The sequence below is a fragment of the Eleginops maclovinus genome, chromosome 10, assembly GCF_036324505.1.
Source record: "Eleginops maclovinus isolate JMC-PN-2008 ecotype Puerto Natales chromosome 10, JC_Emac_rtc_rv5, whole genome shotgun sequence".
Taxonomy (NCBI): domain Eukaryota; kingdom Metazoa; phylum Chordata; class Actinopteri; order Perciformes; family Eleginopidae; genus Eleginops; species Eleginops maclovinus.
In genome coordinates, this window is record NC_086358.1 from 19,221,953 (window position 1) to 19,239,104 (window position 17,152).

General features: G+C 41.6%; 2 protein-coding genes across 3 annotated transcripts in view; both read left to right on the forward strand.

Moving 5' to 3' along the window:
* Nucleotides 1-13,629, forward strand: part of mtr (5-methyltetrahydrofolate-homocysteine methyltransferase) — a 33,671-nt gene extending 20,042 nt beyond the window's left edge. The window contains exons 25-34 of one of the 2 annotated variants that reach the window (XM_063894134.1): nt 1,127-1,208; nt 1,458-1,556; nt 3,803-3,878; nt 5,836-5,991; nt 7,083-7,282; nt 8,749-8,949; nt 9,029-9,221; nt 9,905-10,017; nt 11,253-11,345; nt 12,001-13,629. In XM_063894134.1, coding sequence (XP_063750204.1) covers nt 1,127-1,208; nt 1,458-1,556; nt 3,803-3,878; nt 5,836-5,991; nt 7,083-7,282; nt 8,749-8,949; nt 9,029-9,221; nt 9,905-10,017; nt 11,253-11,342 — 1,210 coding nt within the window. In that variant the 3' untranslated portion in view covers nt 11,343-11,345; nt 12,001-13,629. Of the gene's footprint in view, nt 1-1,126; nt 1,209-1,457; nt 1,557-3,802; nt 3,879-5,835; nt 5,992-7,082; nt 7,283-8,748; nt 8,950-9,028; nt 9,222-9,904; nt 10,018-11,252 lie in introns of both variants that reach the window. The other variant, XM_063894133.1, reaches the window with a different exon arrangement.
* Nucleotides 13,630-15,656: 2,027 nt separating this feature from the next.
* Nucleotides 15,657-17,152, forward strand: part of ryr2a (ryanodine receptor 2a (cardiac)) — a 169,182-nt gene continuing 167,686 nt past the window's right edge. Inside the window, exon 1 of the mRNA XM_063892944.1 lies at nt 15,657-15,745. Coding sequence (XP_063749014.1) covers nt 15,698-15,745 — 48 coding nt within the window. The 5' untranslated portion in view covers nt 15,657-15,697. The remainder of the gene's footprint in view (nt 15,746-17,152) is intronic.

Sequence of the window (17,152 nt, forward strand, 5' to 3'; positions counted from 1 at the left end):
CGCGGGACGGGGAAGCGGGGGTGTTGCCCACGTTGCTTTTTCGGGCTGTGCCCTGCCGATTCTCTGCGGCAAGCCCGGCCACCAGACGCTCGCCGACGAGTCCTCCTTCTAGGCCTGGCTCCAGAAGGGGACCCCGGGCTTCCTCCGGGCCGGGTATCCTCGCTTTCATGTGTGTTTTTCATGAGGTCTTTTGAACCAATCTTAGTCTGGCCCCTTACCTGAGACCAATTTGCCATGGGAGACCCTACCAGGAACACAAGGTTCCAGACAACACAGCCCCCAGGTTCATCGTGGCACACAAACCTCTCCACCTCGATAAGGTGTTCCACATATTTTTCTCATTTAATAAACTTCACTTCGTATAAACTTTAGTTTATTACTTGTACAATGGAGTTGATAAACTAATAAAGCGTATATATTGCTCAGATTTAGAAATATTAAATTGAATATAGCCACATACGGACTGCTTAAATTCTCATGACTTACGTCAGCCGCCATTGTTTACGGCGTGCAGATCAGCTTTTTGTCCTCTCGCCAAAACATTACAAGATGGAGTGACAATAAATAAAGAAGCACCCCAGCCCTCAACACAGGCAGGGATGGCAGAACATGATGGAACAGCAGTTGGGAACCACTGATATAAATACGCATGTCATATCCTGCCTCACAGCGCATATTTATTGACAGCCAAAAGAGACTTAAATTAACTTGTGAATTTACTAAATTGACATGTTTTAAATCTAATTGAATTCACAAAAACAAATAATTAGGCTAGTTTAAGCGTTTAATAAATATTCATATGAACAATAATCATATTAAGCTTAAGAATACATTACAAATAAAGTAAGACAAAAAATAAAATCACATTAAAGCAGTTCTACAAAGGGGAATTTTTTTACTGGTTCTCACTATGTGACCAAAACTCAATGCAGCATCTCTTTGCCACATCATGAGGATGATGACGCAGCTGTCTGCAGAAAACACATCATACATGTTATACATTATCATCTCTACTACATATAATTGATCCATTTATTGAACAGTAATACGGTATTGTAAGGTAGTTCCTCCCTTTTGTAATGCTGTCATGGCAAAATGTGTAATGTGTGTGTTTTGTGTTTGATAGGACACACACTGCAGTAAAGATCGCCCCTCGATACACTTCCCCTGCTGTCCACGTTCTAGACGCATCCCGGAGCGTGGTGGTGGTAACCTTACTTTATTCAAACCTACCCTATGGCCTGTAGAAACCAACCAATATAAATGAGCTGTAAATATCCCATTAGGAGTATTTTGTTTGCACATGGATTGAATTTAAAGCAGATTTGTATGACGATAGTCTCTAATTGCATTTGATGCTAAAAGAGTTAATATAAGTTGATATGGCCACAGCTTTGCTCAAGTGTCTCCAGTCCAAATGAATATAAAACATAAGTGTGTTTCCTCCTGTCCCTCAGTGCTCCCAGCTCCTGGACGAGGCCATGAGGGAGGAGTACTTTGAGGAGCTGAAGGAGGAGTACGAGGATATCAGACAGGAGCACTACGACTCCCTGAAGGTGAGAATGGGTAGTAGGAACACACACACACACACACACACACACACACACACACACACACACACACACACACACACACACACACACACACACACACACACACACACACACACACACACACACACACACACACACACACACACACACACACACGCTGGAGCAGATTTTATACCTCTAAGTCCAATGACCCACACAGCAAACCGTCTTTGAGGCCAGCATTGCAGCTAGTAGCTTGAACCTTCACTACATCCAAGCACTGAGACACACACACTTCTGAAAGCCTCTGTGTGGAATTGACAGTCAGAAAATCTCTCCTTTTTTCTTAATCTTCAATTGACCTTTCGCTAAGCCCCGCCCCCCTTGGTTATTGTTGCTAAGTCTGACAAACATACTTTCAACATGGCGTTTTTGACAGCTCTTCCAGCTGAACTGCTGTCCGGCTTTTACAAAGCAGCAAATGTTGTTTCTGACCGAAGTAGACAGAGAGGTTTACAGTATGCCTTTGAGGGTTACATACAGGACATCAAGGTAACAAAAAATGAGCATAATGCGATCAAAATAGAGGCAGAAGGATATAGATCACAATCAAAAAGTGAGTTGCCACATCAGCTGATGATCCAGACGGAGGCTGACACAAATGATGTCAACGAGCAACACTGTTGCTGTAAAGCTGGGTAGGTCTATATTCACTACTATCGTCGTTATTATAAAGCAAAAGCACAAAGCACGTATAACATTGTATAGCCTTATATGCTAGCGTATCATAACCATAATAGGCAACGTTAGCAGGCTAGCTGTAATTAACGAGGTGATCGTTCGTTAGCTCCGCAGGGTTCTGCGCCCACATCATCGGGCTTATCCGTACCCTGGACCTCTGTAAGACACAAAACGCCAACATGTCTGTAGGCCTAGAACTACAGTCCTCCACAAGCTTACCACAACAGTGGCATAAACCCAGAGGTTTCAAAGTAACACCACAGCCCGTGACAGCAATCTTTGTGGCAAGGCGACCCATCTTCTGCCAATACAACAACCAAATGTATAGATTGAAATCACAGAATACCGAATAGTTTAACTTAACTGTAGGGTTAAAGACAAAAGTCTTACATTAGAACACACCCAACCTCTCTGGGTAACAACTATCAGTCTTACATGTGCCCCAGCCGCAACGTTTAACCATATCTTTCGTATAGTCCACAAACGGCACTGTTAAAAGTACGAAAATCTGAGACACAGTCAATAGAGCGCTGTCATGAAAGTGTCGGAGCTTTGTCGGAGTCCGTTGTTGGCTCCGCTGTGATTGGCCAGTCTGCATTCTACGGTGTGGCTTAGAGAAAGGCGAATTGTGTGATAGTTTGGAATATATAGAAGGGTCATCACAAAGGCATCAGACAACCCAACAGGGACTACTTAAAGTAATGGAAGATCCAACAAATGTAAACCATATGTTCAGATCATCAAACACTCTGTAAAACTCTTTCTCCCTCGACCTTGTTTTTGTCTTTCACTCTTCACTCGCCAACAGTGATTGAAAAATATTGTTTATTTTAGCTTTGCTTGCACACAGCTGACTTTTTAATTGATATTCTCATGACATACCCAATGGCACTGGGGTCATTTAAGGTGGCCCCCCATGACATTCATGACTTAAATCTATTCAGCACTCCTCAGATCTCCAATGAGCCATTAGGACCGTCCAGTTGTGATGCTTGTGGCTCACTGTAATGCGTGCAGTAACACAACCAACTAAGGACTATCACGATCACTGTCAGGGATATGGGGGCAGTTGCTGAAGTTAGAACTATCCCTTTTATGCAACCAGTGTTTATACTGTAGTGTCACTGATGTGTCTTTTTGGCCAATAAGACTCAATTATATTTGCAAAAGTGAGTTTTGCTTTTGTAAGTACAATTCCCAATCATCATGTCACGTAAAAAGCGCAGTTGCGGAAATAATTAAAACGTCCAAACTGCTTTGACTGAAGTGTTCCAGAGAACTGAAGATAAGTGTTTGACCACAGCTGTGTAGCCAATCCTTCTTTACTGTCTGGGTCACACATTCACATCCTTTGGTATTCCTTCTCTCCAAGTCTTATAAAGGAGCTGATAATAATGAGATCAATCCTTTTGTACAGCTCAGTGGAAATGTGTTTGCACATGCATTTAATATTGACCTGTATTGAGTTTACTTGTAATTAAATGTGTAATATAAAAATAATGTCTGTCCGCTTCTCTGTGTGTTCTCAGGACCGTCGGTACCTGTCTCTCTCCCAGGCCAGAGACAAGGCTCTACACATAGACTGGCTCTCTGCACCCACACCAGGTCAGTCAGCACACATCATTAAGAAGAAACCCGTAATGTTCCCACAGAGGCGAAATTTACATTCTGCATATATGTACAGTGCCCGGGGAGTAGTGTAGAGCTCGGTGCCTTGCTCAGGGACACATCACTAGCACTTGGTCTGTCGGGGACTTGAACAGGTGACCTTGAGGTTCCCAACCCAAGTTACCATCCATCCATCCATCCATCCATCCATCCATCCATCCATCTTCTCCCGCTATTCCGTCAGGGTCGCGGAGGTAACAGCTCCAGCAGAGAGCCCCAAACTTTCCTTTCCCTGGCCACATCAACCAGCTCTGACTGGGGGATTCCAAGGCGCTCCCAGGCCAGCGAAGAGATATAATCCCTCCACCTGGTCCTAGGTCTACCCCTCGGTCTCTTCCCAGCTGGACGTGCCTGGAACACCTCCCTAGGGAGACGCCCAGGTGGCATCCTCACTAGGTGCCCGAACCGCCTCAACTGGCTCCTTTCAACGCGAAGGAGCAGCGGTTCTCTCCCGGATGACTGAACTTTTCACCTTACCCCTAAGGGAGATGCCAGCCACCCTGCGGAGAAATCCCATTTCGGCCGCTTGTATCCGCGATCTCGTTCTTTCGGTCATGACCCATCCTTCATGACCATAGGTGAGGGTAGGAACGAAAATGGCCCTGTAGACAGAGAGCTTTGCCTTCTGGCTCAGCTCTCTTTTCGTCACAACGGTGCGGTAAAGCGACTGCAGTACCGCTCCCGCTGCTCCGATTCTCCGGCTCATCTCACGCTCCATTGTTCCCTCACTCGAGAACAAGACCCCGAGATACTTGAACTCCTTCACTTGGGGTAAGGCTTCATTCCCTACCTGGAGTGGACAGTCCATCGGTTTCCTGCTGAGAACCATGGCCTCAGATTTGGAGGGGCTGATCCTCATCCCAGCCGCTTCACACTCGGCCGCGAACCGATCCAGTGAGTGCTGAAGGTCACAGACCGATGAAGCTATTAGGACCACATCATCTGCAAAAAGCAGTGGTTCAATCCTTAGCCCACCGAACTGCAGACCCCCTCCCCCACGACTACGCCTCGAAATCCTGTCCATGAATATCACAAACAGGATTGGTGACAAAGCGCAGCCCTGGCGGAGGCCAACCCTCACCGGAAATCAGTCCGACGTGCTGCAGAGGACCCGGACACAGCTCTCGCTTTGAGAGTACAGAGATTGGATGGCCCTGAGTAGAGACCCACTCACCCCATACTCTCGCAGCACCTCCCGCAGTATCTCCCTGGGAACCCGGTCATACGCCTTCTCCAAATCCACAAAGCACATGTAGACCGGATGAGCGTACTCCCAGGCCCCCTCCAGGATCCTTGCGAGAGTGAAAAGCTGGTCCGTCGTTCCACGACCAGAACGAAAACCACATTGTTCCTCTTCAATCTGAGGTTCGACAATCGGCTGGACCCTCCTTTCCAGCGCCTTAGAGTAAACTTTCCCTGGGAGGCTGAGTAATGTGATGCCTCTGTAATTGGCACACACCCTCTGATCCCCCTTTTTAAAAAGAGGAACCACCACCCCGGTCTGCCACTCCTTCGGTACTGTTTCCAACTTCCACGCAATGTTGATGAGACGTGTCAACCATGACAGTCCCTCAAAACCCAGAGCCTTCAGCATTTATGGGCGGATCTCATCCACCCCCGGGGCTTTGCCACTGTGGAGCTGTATAACTACCTCAGTGACTTACCCCCGTTGTGATATATTATGACATTACACCTCTAAGCAATTCACAACAACACTAAAAAGAAAGTAAATGAAAAGAATGTTGTGTATTTTGAAATCATTTTGAATAAACTTCATATCCGTGAATACAGCCCTATCTTCAGTGCGGTGTGAGAAGAAGCAGAAGCAGAGGACATGCTGTATGTAATATTTTGCTCATGCTTGCACGGCCCGTCCTCTGTCTCTGTGTTTCAGTGCGTCCTCAGTTCCTGGGCACGCGTGTGCTGGACCGCTACGACCTGAACAGTCTGGAGGAGTTCATCGACTGGAAGCCTTTCTTTGATGTGTGGCAGCTGAGAGGGAAATACCCCAACAGAGGTTACCCCAAGATCTTCAACGACAAAACCGTTGGTATGAGCTCCACCTCCACAGACATCTCTCCTGCTACACCATAGGCTACTTAAATGTTGATAAATGCCCATATATTTGACCTTCTTTAACAGATGTCAACACTGTGTATATTGGCAAAAACAAAACTCATTTCTTTCTTTTTTGTAAGACTTTCAAGGAGTATTTACAAGCATTACAGTCTGCTTATAGCTCTTTATAATAATGACATTAAATTGTAATGTGTAATGAAGCATTATGATTTTTTTTGTTCTTGTAACCATAATTATACAATGCTTTAAACTGATTATTAACAGAAGTGTTACTATTAATTTAACAAGGTATTTTGTCACATTTTCGTTTAAATAATTGTTACAAATTAATTAAATAATTATGTTGAAATTGTAATATCTATCATTCTGTTATTGTTGGTATTATATTTAAATTATTTATTCACACAAAGGAAGATAAAACTCCCCCCATGGAGTAACACTATACAATGGATGTTATTGTTATATGTTACTTGTTGTAAACTAAGCTAGGGTGGCGAACCATTTCTATCACAACTGGACCTTCTGTAGACACACACACCCGGAAGGAAGGATATTCTTCCCAGAGACCCAGAAAAATATCTGATTGGTTGCATTTTTGACACAGAACCACTCAAAAGCGTAGTGCATGGGCCGAGAAAGATAAACAAATCAACGTAACACTGTAATATTAAAGATCAACAACACAGATATGAGTCTCATTTATTCATTTATTTAAATTGTATTATGTTTTATTTGTATAATTAATTAGATTTTTATTATGTTTTATCTGAGGGTTCCAGGGTATTCTCTGAATACCTTGAAGGCCCCGACGGTTCACCACTGATATATAATATGCTTATAATAATAATAATAAAGGTATCTGAAAAATATCTATATAATGTGAATGCATATGCATTTGTGACTTTAAGGCCGTGAAGTCTTCAGTGCTAACATATTGAGAGCTACAATAACTCTACATCTGAAGGAACACATACACACTGGCAGCAGGGATTCAGTGGGATGGCTCCCAGCCTGGTTGTCACGGAGATGATACCATGTCTGAGAAGTGTTGTGTCCCTGCAGGTTCTGAAGCGCGGCGAGTCTTCGATGATGCCCAGCGACTGCTCCACCAGATGATTCATAGTGGCAGTCTGGAGGGGCGGGGCCTGGTGGGGTTCTGGCCCGCCCAGAGTGACGGTGATGACATCAGAGTGTACAGAGAGGATGCCGCGGCACACAGAGATGCCGAGCCCATCGCCAAGTTCTACGGCTTACGGCAGCAGGTAAGTTTCAGGAACAGTTGAGGTCTATTTAAGTTCAGTGTCTGCCTTACAACCGTACACACAAAGATTTCCCTCTATATCAACCATGACCGACCAATCAGCTTCAGGTATACCTGTGCTGATCAAATTCACATGCATGAAAATCTATTTAAAGATCTATTTGATTATAATGCATCAGTGAATCTGGTTGCATGTGTTTGGCAGCATATAATATCATATATTACACTAGGGGTGTAACGGTATACGTATTCGCACCAAAAATATTTGGTATGGGCCCTTCGGTTCGGTACACGTGTACCGAACGAATATAACGTTAAACGTAAAAAATTGAGCATGCTAAACACTTTTTGGAAGTAATCTCAGGTGCTGCATTCTTTCGCTGCGTTCAGTGTAATTTGCTCACATTGGGTTCAACGTCATAGAGCAACCAAGTCATTAAATTGGACGAGAGGCATACTATGAGAGCTGGTCAGGGATGCGTTCAGGGGTGCGTTGGAATTTAGTCAGTTGTTTGCAGAACACTTGATACGGCGACAGCAGTTGAAGTTGAGCTTGAAAATCCTCCAGCATCATTTAAGTATCTGGTTTGGGTACATTTTGGTTTCGCGATTACATATAAGGATGATGGACAAAGACAGGTGGACGTTTCTAAATTGCAATAACATTATTTGTGCTCTCTTCACAAGAGAGACCTCTCTCTCGTGTGTGTGCGGGGGGGGCTCGCTCACAGACGTGCTGCAGCCCCGTGCAGTGCACACAGATCTGCCGGGGTGGTGGAGTAAAAGTACACCATTTACCTCTGAATTTTAGTGGAGTAGAAGTACAAAGTAGCAAAACCTGAAATACTTAAGTAAGTACAAGTATCTCTTTTTGTTTGAGAGAATATTCCCCATTCAATAATAATTAAAAAAAACCCAAAAATAATTCAAAAACGATTTGTGATCATTTTTTCTGCTGTACCGAAAATGTACCAAACCGTGACCTAAAAACCAAGGTACGTACCGAACTGAAATTTTTGTGAACCGTTACACCCCTATATTACACACATCTTTACATTCTTTAAAAGACACTGATTTAATAAATAGTTGCGCATCAGTAATTGGTTAAATGAAAACATTGTTGAATTGTAATTATCCTTTAAAGAAAAGCTATAAACATGTTTGTGTATGCTGTCAGTTTTATTTCTTAGAAGGAAAGAAAATTGGAAGCGGCATGTCTGACTTAAAATGAGAATATTGCATGGTTATAACAATGTAATTGAACATGTCAGACCTTCGTCATTCTGCATTAACCAGCTGATGGCTGGTGCCTACATGTCGGATAGGTGTAGAACTCAGGATTTAAATGAATTGTTCTGATTGAGTTTCTGATCGTGACCTTGAAAATGAAGCCAAAGATGGATGGTAACACATTACCACAGTAGCAATTCAGTGTGTGTGTGTGTATCTGTGTATCTTTGTGTGCAGTTGGAGAAGGACGGCTCCAGCTCCCAGCCCTACCTGTGTGTGTCGGACTTTGTTGCCCCCCTGGACAGTGGTGTGTCGGACTACATCGGTGTGTTTGCTGTGGGGGTGTTTGGAGCCGAGGAACTGAGTCAGCACTTCCAGGCTAAGGGAGATGACTACAGCAGCATCATGGTCAAAGCCCTGACTGACCGGCTGGCTGAGGTACATGCAAGTGTTGCATTGGTTAATGAGTCACTGATGCCAGGCTGTTCTCTGCTGTAACCCGCTGCCCCTCCTGCAGGCCTTCGCTGAGGAGCTCCACGCTCGTGTGCGTAAGGAGCTGTGGGGCTACAGCACTGACGAGGCTCTGCAGGCATCAGACCTCCACAGAATTCGGTATCAGGGCATCAGACCTGCAGCTGGATACCCCAGCCAGCCTGACCACACAGAGAAGAGCACCATGTGGAGCCTGGCCGGGATCCAGGAGAAGACTGGTGAGAGCGCTGACCATTCCACTGTCCTTACTGTTGTTTCAGATGAGACGCAGGTCCAGTGTTTCCTTAGTAGCCTTTCAATAGCTCAATTAAATAACATTTATTTTCTCATCTCAGCCAGTCAGGCTACATGTTCATGTACATGCTCTGTAGTAACCTGGTTACTGTTAAGTAGGGGTTTACCGATTTTAGATTCGGGTTCAGAAAAAAGCTATCATAATTAGCTTTCAATTTCTACCTTACATAAAAAAAACGGATCGGCAAGTCTCCATTTTTTTTCTCTCTTTCTCTAGTGGCTCTTCTCTTTTTTTGTGTTTTTACTTTTTATTCCCAAGTGAATAGTGAAATAAGGTTTTAAATCTGACAAATGGCCTTGGTATAGCATACTTAAAAAATAATATGGTAGTTATATTAAGATTTATACTATGAAGCCTACTGTTTACTTTAACCCTTAGCAATGGAAGAATCCTACCAGGATCCGGATCTTCTTCATAAACTAATCTCGTAAATCAAAGTTATACCAATCATGAAAGGTTGTAAATAAAACACTGAGCTGCTGTTGTCCTATGTCCTACGTCTGTGTTCACCTTGAGCTTTTGTGTGTGTGTGTGTTTTTTATCATGTGGCTATATGTTTTCTTGCCTGTATGTAATACAGTAACTGTGTGTGTTTTGTTTGTGAAGGTATTTGTCTGACAGAGTCCCTGGCCATGCTGCCGGCGGCCTCCGTGTCTGGTCTTTACTTCTCCAACCCTCAGGCGACATACTTTGCTGTGGGGAAGATCTCCAAGGAGCAGGTTAGACTGACCATCCACATCTTTAAAACCTTTTAATGAGATCCCTTTCAGTGTTGAAATCCCCGTACACTTGCATCACACACAGTGTTGGTGTTTTGTGAGTTTTCTGCTCAGAAAGTCTGATGAACACTGGTCGACCTGCATCACAGCTGGAGAACGATCGTCTTACTATTAATTCACAATACTACGGGAAACACTCACAGACTATTTAAAACAAATGAAATGCAATAGATGCCAGGAGGACTGACTGACCAAAAAAAGCCCACTAAGATCGCAAAAAACACAAATGGATAACTACTTCCTATAAAAGAGGTAATTGATACTAGCTAGACATAAGGATACAGGCTACCATGGAGGAGGTATGCATTACCCGGGGAACTGGAATTATAGAGGAGAGGTTTGTTTCTGATTGACCTGTTTCTGGGAGACACCAAAGGCTTTATTCTACATTCACACACCTATTTACCCCCAACACCTGGACATAGCTTCCCTTTAACAAGGACATATATTTGTATTTCATTAAAATGCGTTTATTTTTCCAGATGGAGCCGTATGAATTATGATAAATACCCTTATGTGACTAAAAATCCCTCGAAAGAAGTCAGTTTACCAGGTCACTGAATCATGAGCTGGATAACTTGCATTGTGGGTAAAGTTTGAGCCAGGTTTTAACAAGGAAGAAGAATGCGTGGGCAAAAAAAAAAGATGATATTATCTCTATTTCTGCTTTATTGATTTTAATCCCCTTTCTTTTTTAACAGTCTACTTTATAGCCCAACAATGTTATAGCAGTGCTAAATCACTTGAGTCATATCTGAAGTCACTGTTGAGACTCACCCTATACAAATCTAAAAATCAATAGAAGGATCCAAACTAGGATTTTATAACTAATATTTTGATGAAAGATTTGTAATGGAGGGGATCTAGACACCTAACTTTAATTTGCCTTGGTATATAATGGTGCCTATATTAAATGAAAGTTAAAAGTAGTGTGTATAATAAGCATTTTAAAACTCAAATTTAAATTAAATAAATAAGATTTTTTTACAAGAACTATAAATATACAAAAAAGGAAACACAATAAGAATATGACACTTCACTGTGAAATAGGTGCAGTATAATAGAATTGAAATGGAAGAGCTGTGCCGTTTTAAAATACTTAGCATTAAACAGACATGTGAAAATCCACTGAGGAGCGGGGAAGGTTCTCAGTGTGACAATGCTCTTCTCTGCAGGTGGAGGACTACGCCAGGAGGAAAGAGATGAGTGTGGAGGAGGTGGAGAGATGGCTGGCTCCAGTCCTGGGTTATGACAGTGAGGCATAGATTGTGAGCACTGCAGTAAACTGGACCACAGAGGGATCAGAGCAGGCTGCAACCAACACACTAACACAGGGTCCAACTTCTCACTGTGGCTCTCACACGGATTCACTGACATCAGCAGTATATCTTTTATGTTTAAAAGGGTTTTACATGTTATCATGTAAGCTCACATGATCCTCACTTTTATTATGCCGCTTTTAGCAACTATTCATGGTCTGTGTTATCAAAAACATAATAACTTTATTTTTCCATGAACTGTTATACAACCCTTTTCTTTTTAATCTATTGACTAAAATAGGTCAATACATCAATGTTTATGGTTATTTTAATAAGGAAGGAAAAGTAAATAATTTCCTTTCTTTCTGTCTATGTGTTTGGTACAGAGCCTGTGTCCGGCTGTAGTTAGCCTAGCTTAGCATAAAGAACAGCAGTCTTTAGACTAAGCTCAGCCTTTCTATGTCTTTCTCTCCCACTCTTTAAAAGAAAGTAAACATGTTTACCAAAATGTTGAACTACTTAACAATTTCTAATGAAACAATAAATGTTATCAGGAAAAGGTTTATTAGAATTTGGAAATATCTGATCAATGAGTCAGTAAAACAGACTCAGAATATGTTCTTTAGTTTAAGTGGCAAAGGTCAATATGTGTTTCTTATTACAGGTGCAAGCTTGGAGGTACTGAACCAAATCCAACATGCATTAAAACAAATGAACCACACTTCAAACCCTGAGCATCTGTGGATAAAACGTCTTTACACCTTTTTTAGGTTTGTATATGGAACGGAAATTGTAGATTTTTACAAACAGATATATCTATTTATTTCAGTTCATTTCTAAAAAATTGTAATCTTTATTTTATTGTTCTTTCGGAGTTGTTTTACCATCATGCATGGAGGATCTTATTAGATACACATGTTTTGTGCTTTTTTGTGTATTACGTAAGTGCCAAAGTGGTCAAGTTTATATGAAATGGTGCATTTTAAAAATAAAAGATTCTTGATAAAGTTAAAGAAAAACTTAATAGTACAAAAGAGGAGCCTGCTGAAAAGGGTGTCTTGAAATAAATAACTTTAAGTCGAAGGCTCAAAAATAAGTTAGTGTTTTATTAAGATAAAGTCTAATTTGGTTAATTTACGAATGATTTTTTATTTAGTTAATTACTCAGTTCTGTTGGTAATTGTATCAACAGCAATTATTGCACTACATTTCAGCCTCCAGACATCAGAACTTAAAACAAACAATGATTTCAAACTTTTATCATATGCCTATTTGATGCAATATCCTGTGTAATCTGATTAGTTAATAACTGCTGATTGTCAATTCATAATGTCATTTCTGAGGGATTGTTAAAGCCTTGTCCAGGGTGTATTAATGCCTATCTTCCAAGTGTTACTGTGGTGGAACATGTATATACTACACAAAGATCTGTAGGACACATTTTTATTAAGCAGCATGCATATTCATCTATTTTGGAAGTATTAAATAACACATTTTATCTACACAGTGCTGTGAACAAATCAGTAGTGACAACTAAGTAGTACAAATAAAGTATTGTAAATGATTATTCAATGCCAGAAAAACCACTGTACCAGCATGTAGGGCTTGAACAAACTTGAATGTACATTTTTCGAGTAAACGAAAAAACAGTTGCTGCAGGTTCATGGCTGTGAAACAAAATAATTGTTTACAATTGAAGATATATTTTTGTGTTTTCATCAAATGTAAAAGCATGATGTTAAAATAAAAAATATATGCTTGTTGTTAAGACTAAAGTCTCATCTTGAAATGATTAGATAATTAGATTATATAGATAATCTGTAATTACAGCGAAGGGTTGACCTGGAATGGGATTTCCCTTAGCTGTTTTTATCAAATGTAATTCAATCCCAGTTTTGCCTATAACAAATACAGCATTTCACACATTGAGCTATAGTTAGTTCTCTCACAATGTCCACATACTGTTGACATTTTACCAGGTATTATCAGCGTTATACTGTTTGTGGACTATACAACATTCAATATATACTCATTCCATGATCCTAAACAATCTCTACATGTACCAAAATGTTGGGTTTAATTTGAATTTAGGTTTCTATTAGATGCTGGCGCAGTGCATATCACATGTGTCTTAAAAGCCCTGATGTGCTGCAGTGGCTGATCCTAGTTTGTATTAAACTAGTTCTTAATGAGTTTTATTTTCTTATAAAAACATGGTGGTGGAATTGCAAACACTGTAAACCAGGAGCAATAGAACGGTGTGTTCTGTTGAGAATAAATCACTGCAACATTGTCGCTTTATCTGAGTTTAAATCTTTGGCGGGAAGGAAAAACATATTTAAATGTCATTGATGTGCAAAAGAAGTGGTCGAATGTCTTCAGTTGAGCTCTCTGGTGGAGCTTTCTCAAGTCTGAAAAAAGATGGCCATAATGATGTCATTATGATGTCATCTTAGCTTGCACTTTAATACAGGAAAACTAATTTGGGGCAAGGATTTTGGAATAAGTGGGCATTTACCATACAGCAAGGGCCAACAAAATCCATTTAGTGAATTATGGGAAGTGTAGGACAAAGGGGCTAAATCCTAATCCGACCCCTCCTACAGTCAAACAGCTGAACGGCCACTTTTCTTTGTGCCAATGTAGATGTATAATATAAATAAAGTCATCTATCAGGCATGAATAAGAACTACAGTCTTAACTTTTTTGTAAGCATAGTTAAAAAGTATTGTATTTAAATTAAAACTCAAAGCCACACCCCATGCAGTCAACGTGTCCAAGTGTTGTTGGGCAAGATGCAAAACCCCAAATAGCTCCTTCTATAGGATTGAAGGGAACGTAAGTTGCTTCGGATAGAGGAGTTAGCTAAATATCAGTGGCGTTTCTCCCGGCCTGTTTTTTTCAGACCATTGTTATACTTTTATTTAAAACATCTGCCTCGTTTAGTATGGTTAATTCTTCTCTGTTGCAATCTCTCCCCTTATTCCTGAGTATTTGAAACAGAATGAAACAGCGCTCCTCTAAATGTAATGCTGAATGTGTGGTGAAACACGGTATTGCACTCACTGTACACAGATGCCACGCTCGAGAAGCCAGTTTATACTGGGTGCCTTCTCTTGGTGAAATACTTTTGAGGAATTAATCAATCAGATAAGGATATGGTTTAGCCCCTGCCACCTTGTAATTAGTCAGGGTCAACATAGGCCTAGGGAAGCCATCCCGCCGGCCTCTGGCTTCCCTCGGCATGCCCCGACCAATAAAATCACATCAGCGCCATAATGATAACGCGGTTAGCAAGTAACAAGGAGTTTGAGAAAACAAATAACTTTTACTAAATTACCTTTACAACAGGAACTAAAAATCTAAATGTTTTGCAGAAGAACTCCCAGACTGCAAGAGCTTCGTATGGAGAGGAAAAAGGAGGGAATCAAGGCTTTTAATGATGAAAATGTTGTTTGCTAGCTGGTAGTGCGAAACTTCAGCAGCTTGTTTTCTAGCCAACATATCTATTGACTCTAATGTTAGTGAGGACCTGCAGGCTGCTGGGAAATTCTACGACCTGGTTATTGACCACTTCCCCACTACGTTAGACAGGAGAATGGCCTTTCTCTACAAATAGGGTGAGTGAAATACTCACCCCTTTTCTTTACTGAGCTGCCCGTTAGCTGCGTTTGTTGTTTCTGATGTGGTTCTGTTGCTTACTGTGTCCTGCTGGCCTCCATTTAGATTCATGTGTTAGTCACTTTTAAGACTTTTAAAAAAAGTCCTGAGCTTGCAATATTTTAATTGTTCTGTCTTGTAATTGCACTGTTGAGGAACCTGTGAAGGGGTTAAGGTTTCATACATTACACAACTATACCGTAGATGTGTATGTTATGACAATAAACCTTTAATCTGGAATTGAAAGTTTCAAGTAATTGTTTAGTTGGAGTTGTTTACACACTACTACACTACTTTTCATTATTGGTTATAATGATTTAAGGCAGCTGGGAGAGTTAACATGTAGATATTGAGCCTTATAAAACCAAGACATTGTTGAACAGTTATATAAGAACAATAGAAATGTTTATTGAGCACATACAGCCTGTAGTATTAGGGCATTGGTCTGGATGCTTTGATATAACTGTTATCGGTCAAGGCGGGAAAGAGCTACCATACCTAACCGGCCGAGAGAGGGGGCAAACTGCTCACGCGCACACACTCGCTCACACCTGTGCAGCTCCTCCCTCGGTGAGCGCGCGCCATCCAATGAGAGGCTAGTTTTCCTGCGCGTGGGCTTCTGCATACACCGCCGCACGCGCACACCCAGCCTGTTGTCCGCACGCAGATACAGCACGAGCATCTCCGTTTGAAAGCTAACTATGGCCGAAGGAGGAGAAGGCGAGGACGAAATCCAGTTCCTGCGAACTGTAAGTCCTTTTTCAGTTTCGCTGAAGCCGAGAGCCGGCGTTGTGTGTGCTGTCACTGCGTCTTTCTGCTGGCCGTGTGTGTGTGTGTATGCGTGTGTGTGTGTGTGTGTGTGAGGGCAGGGAGTTTACCGCATTAAGGATGACAGCTCCTCCAGATTCTAGTCATTGGTCAGTGAGTCCGCATCATGCTGACAGCAGATTTAATGTTGGCAGAGGGATGAAAACACAATGACTGACAGTAAGAAAGACAGGAGGTGGAAGAGAGATAGACGAAGGTGTTTTGCTGTCATTGTCTCAGAAAGAGGAGTTGAGCAGCATGTGTGTAGTGGCTGGTGTGCGTGTGTGTGTGTGTGTTGGGTGGAAGCGGGGCGCAGTGCGGTGCGGTATGGCAGCATGAAGTCTGATGCATCTGCTTCACTTCCATCCGCTTTTCACTGAGGCACACCTGAGAAAACTGCGTCTGTGTGTGTGTATATTTCATGTTTGTCTCATTATGAAGTAAAAGCTTGAACAGGTAGGTCATGGTCAGGAACGTGAATAATCAAACGTGAATTCACTGCACCTTACTATTTTTCCTTTTATGATGGAAGTGGGCGGGAACATAAGTATAGAAATAAAAGTCTCGTTATGTATGTTAGTGAGACATTACAAATTAAAGCCTGCTTTATAGTCTTTTCGGTCAGTGCAGAGATGATTCTATTGCCAGTGCAGTTTCCAGCGTCAGTATCACGAAAGCAAAAGGAAGCTTTCTGCAATGCTATAAAAATGCCATCTCTTGATCGGAGAAATTAAACAACAATAGGATGAAATTATTTTAATGGAATAAAATGCTATAGGGTTGGAGGCAGCATTAATATGTGTTGTTGTCTTTATTGGGTCAAATCATCTTGTGTTATGTGGTAGGAGCCCCTCATAGTAACAAACCCAAGGAGAATTCTCAGTACTGTGCACTTCCTCATAGCTCCGCAGAGCTGTTTAGTGTCTTTCAGCTCATTGTTTTGTTAAAAGCCTGCAATGTAGCTGTTTTGGTTCAGTCTCACTGCTGTCATGATGAACCTTGTGTCTAGAAAAGCAGGTTGTTGTTTTTAGTGAAAAACAATGGCAACAGAAGTTAGAGCTGGTAAATGAAGTTGCGGTTTAGCAGCTAAAGAGACAGATATTTGTCTAAAACATTGAGAAAAATAGAGCTAAATGCAGGGGTAATATTGCCCACATCAAAGCAATTATTTGCTATTACTTTTTCTGAATGATCTTCACAAGCTGCCAAATGTTGAGTATGTGTGTTTTTTTGTTTTTTTTTGCAACCTGTGTGCTGCCCCATGAAGGACAAAAAAAGACAAACAAATGAATTGTCTAATAACAGCATTTTCTGCCACAACATTTACATTACAAGACACATTCTTTTTT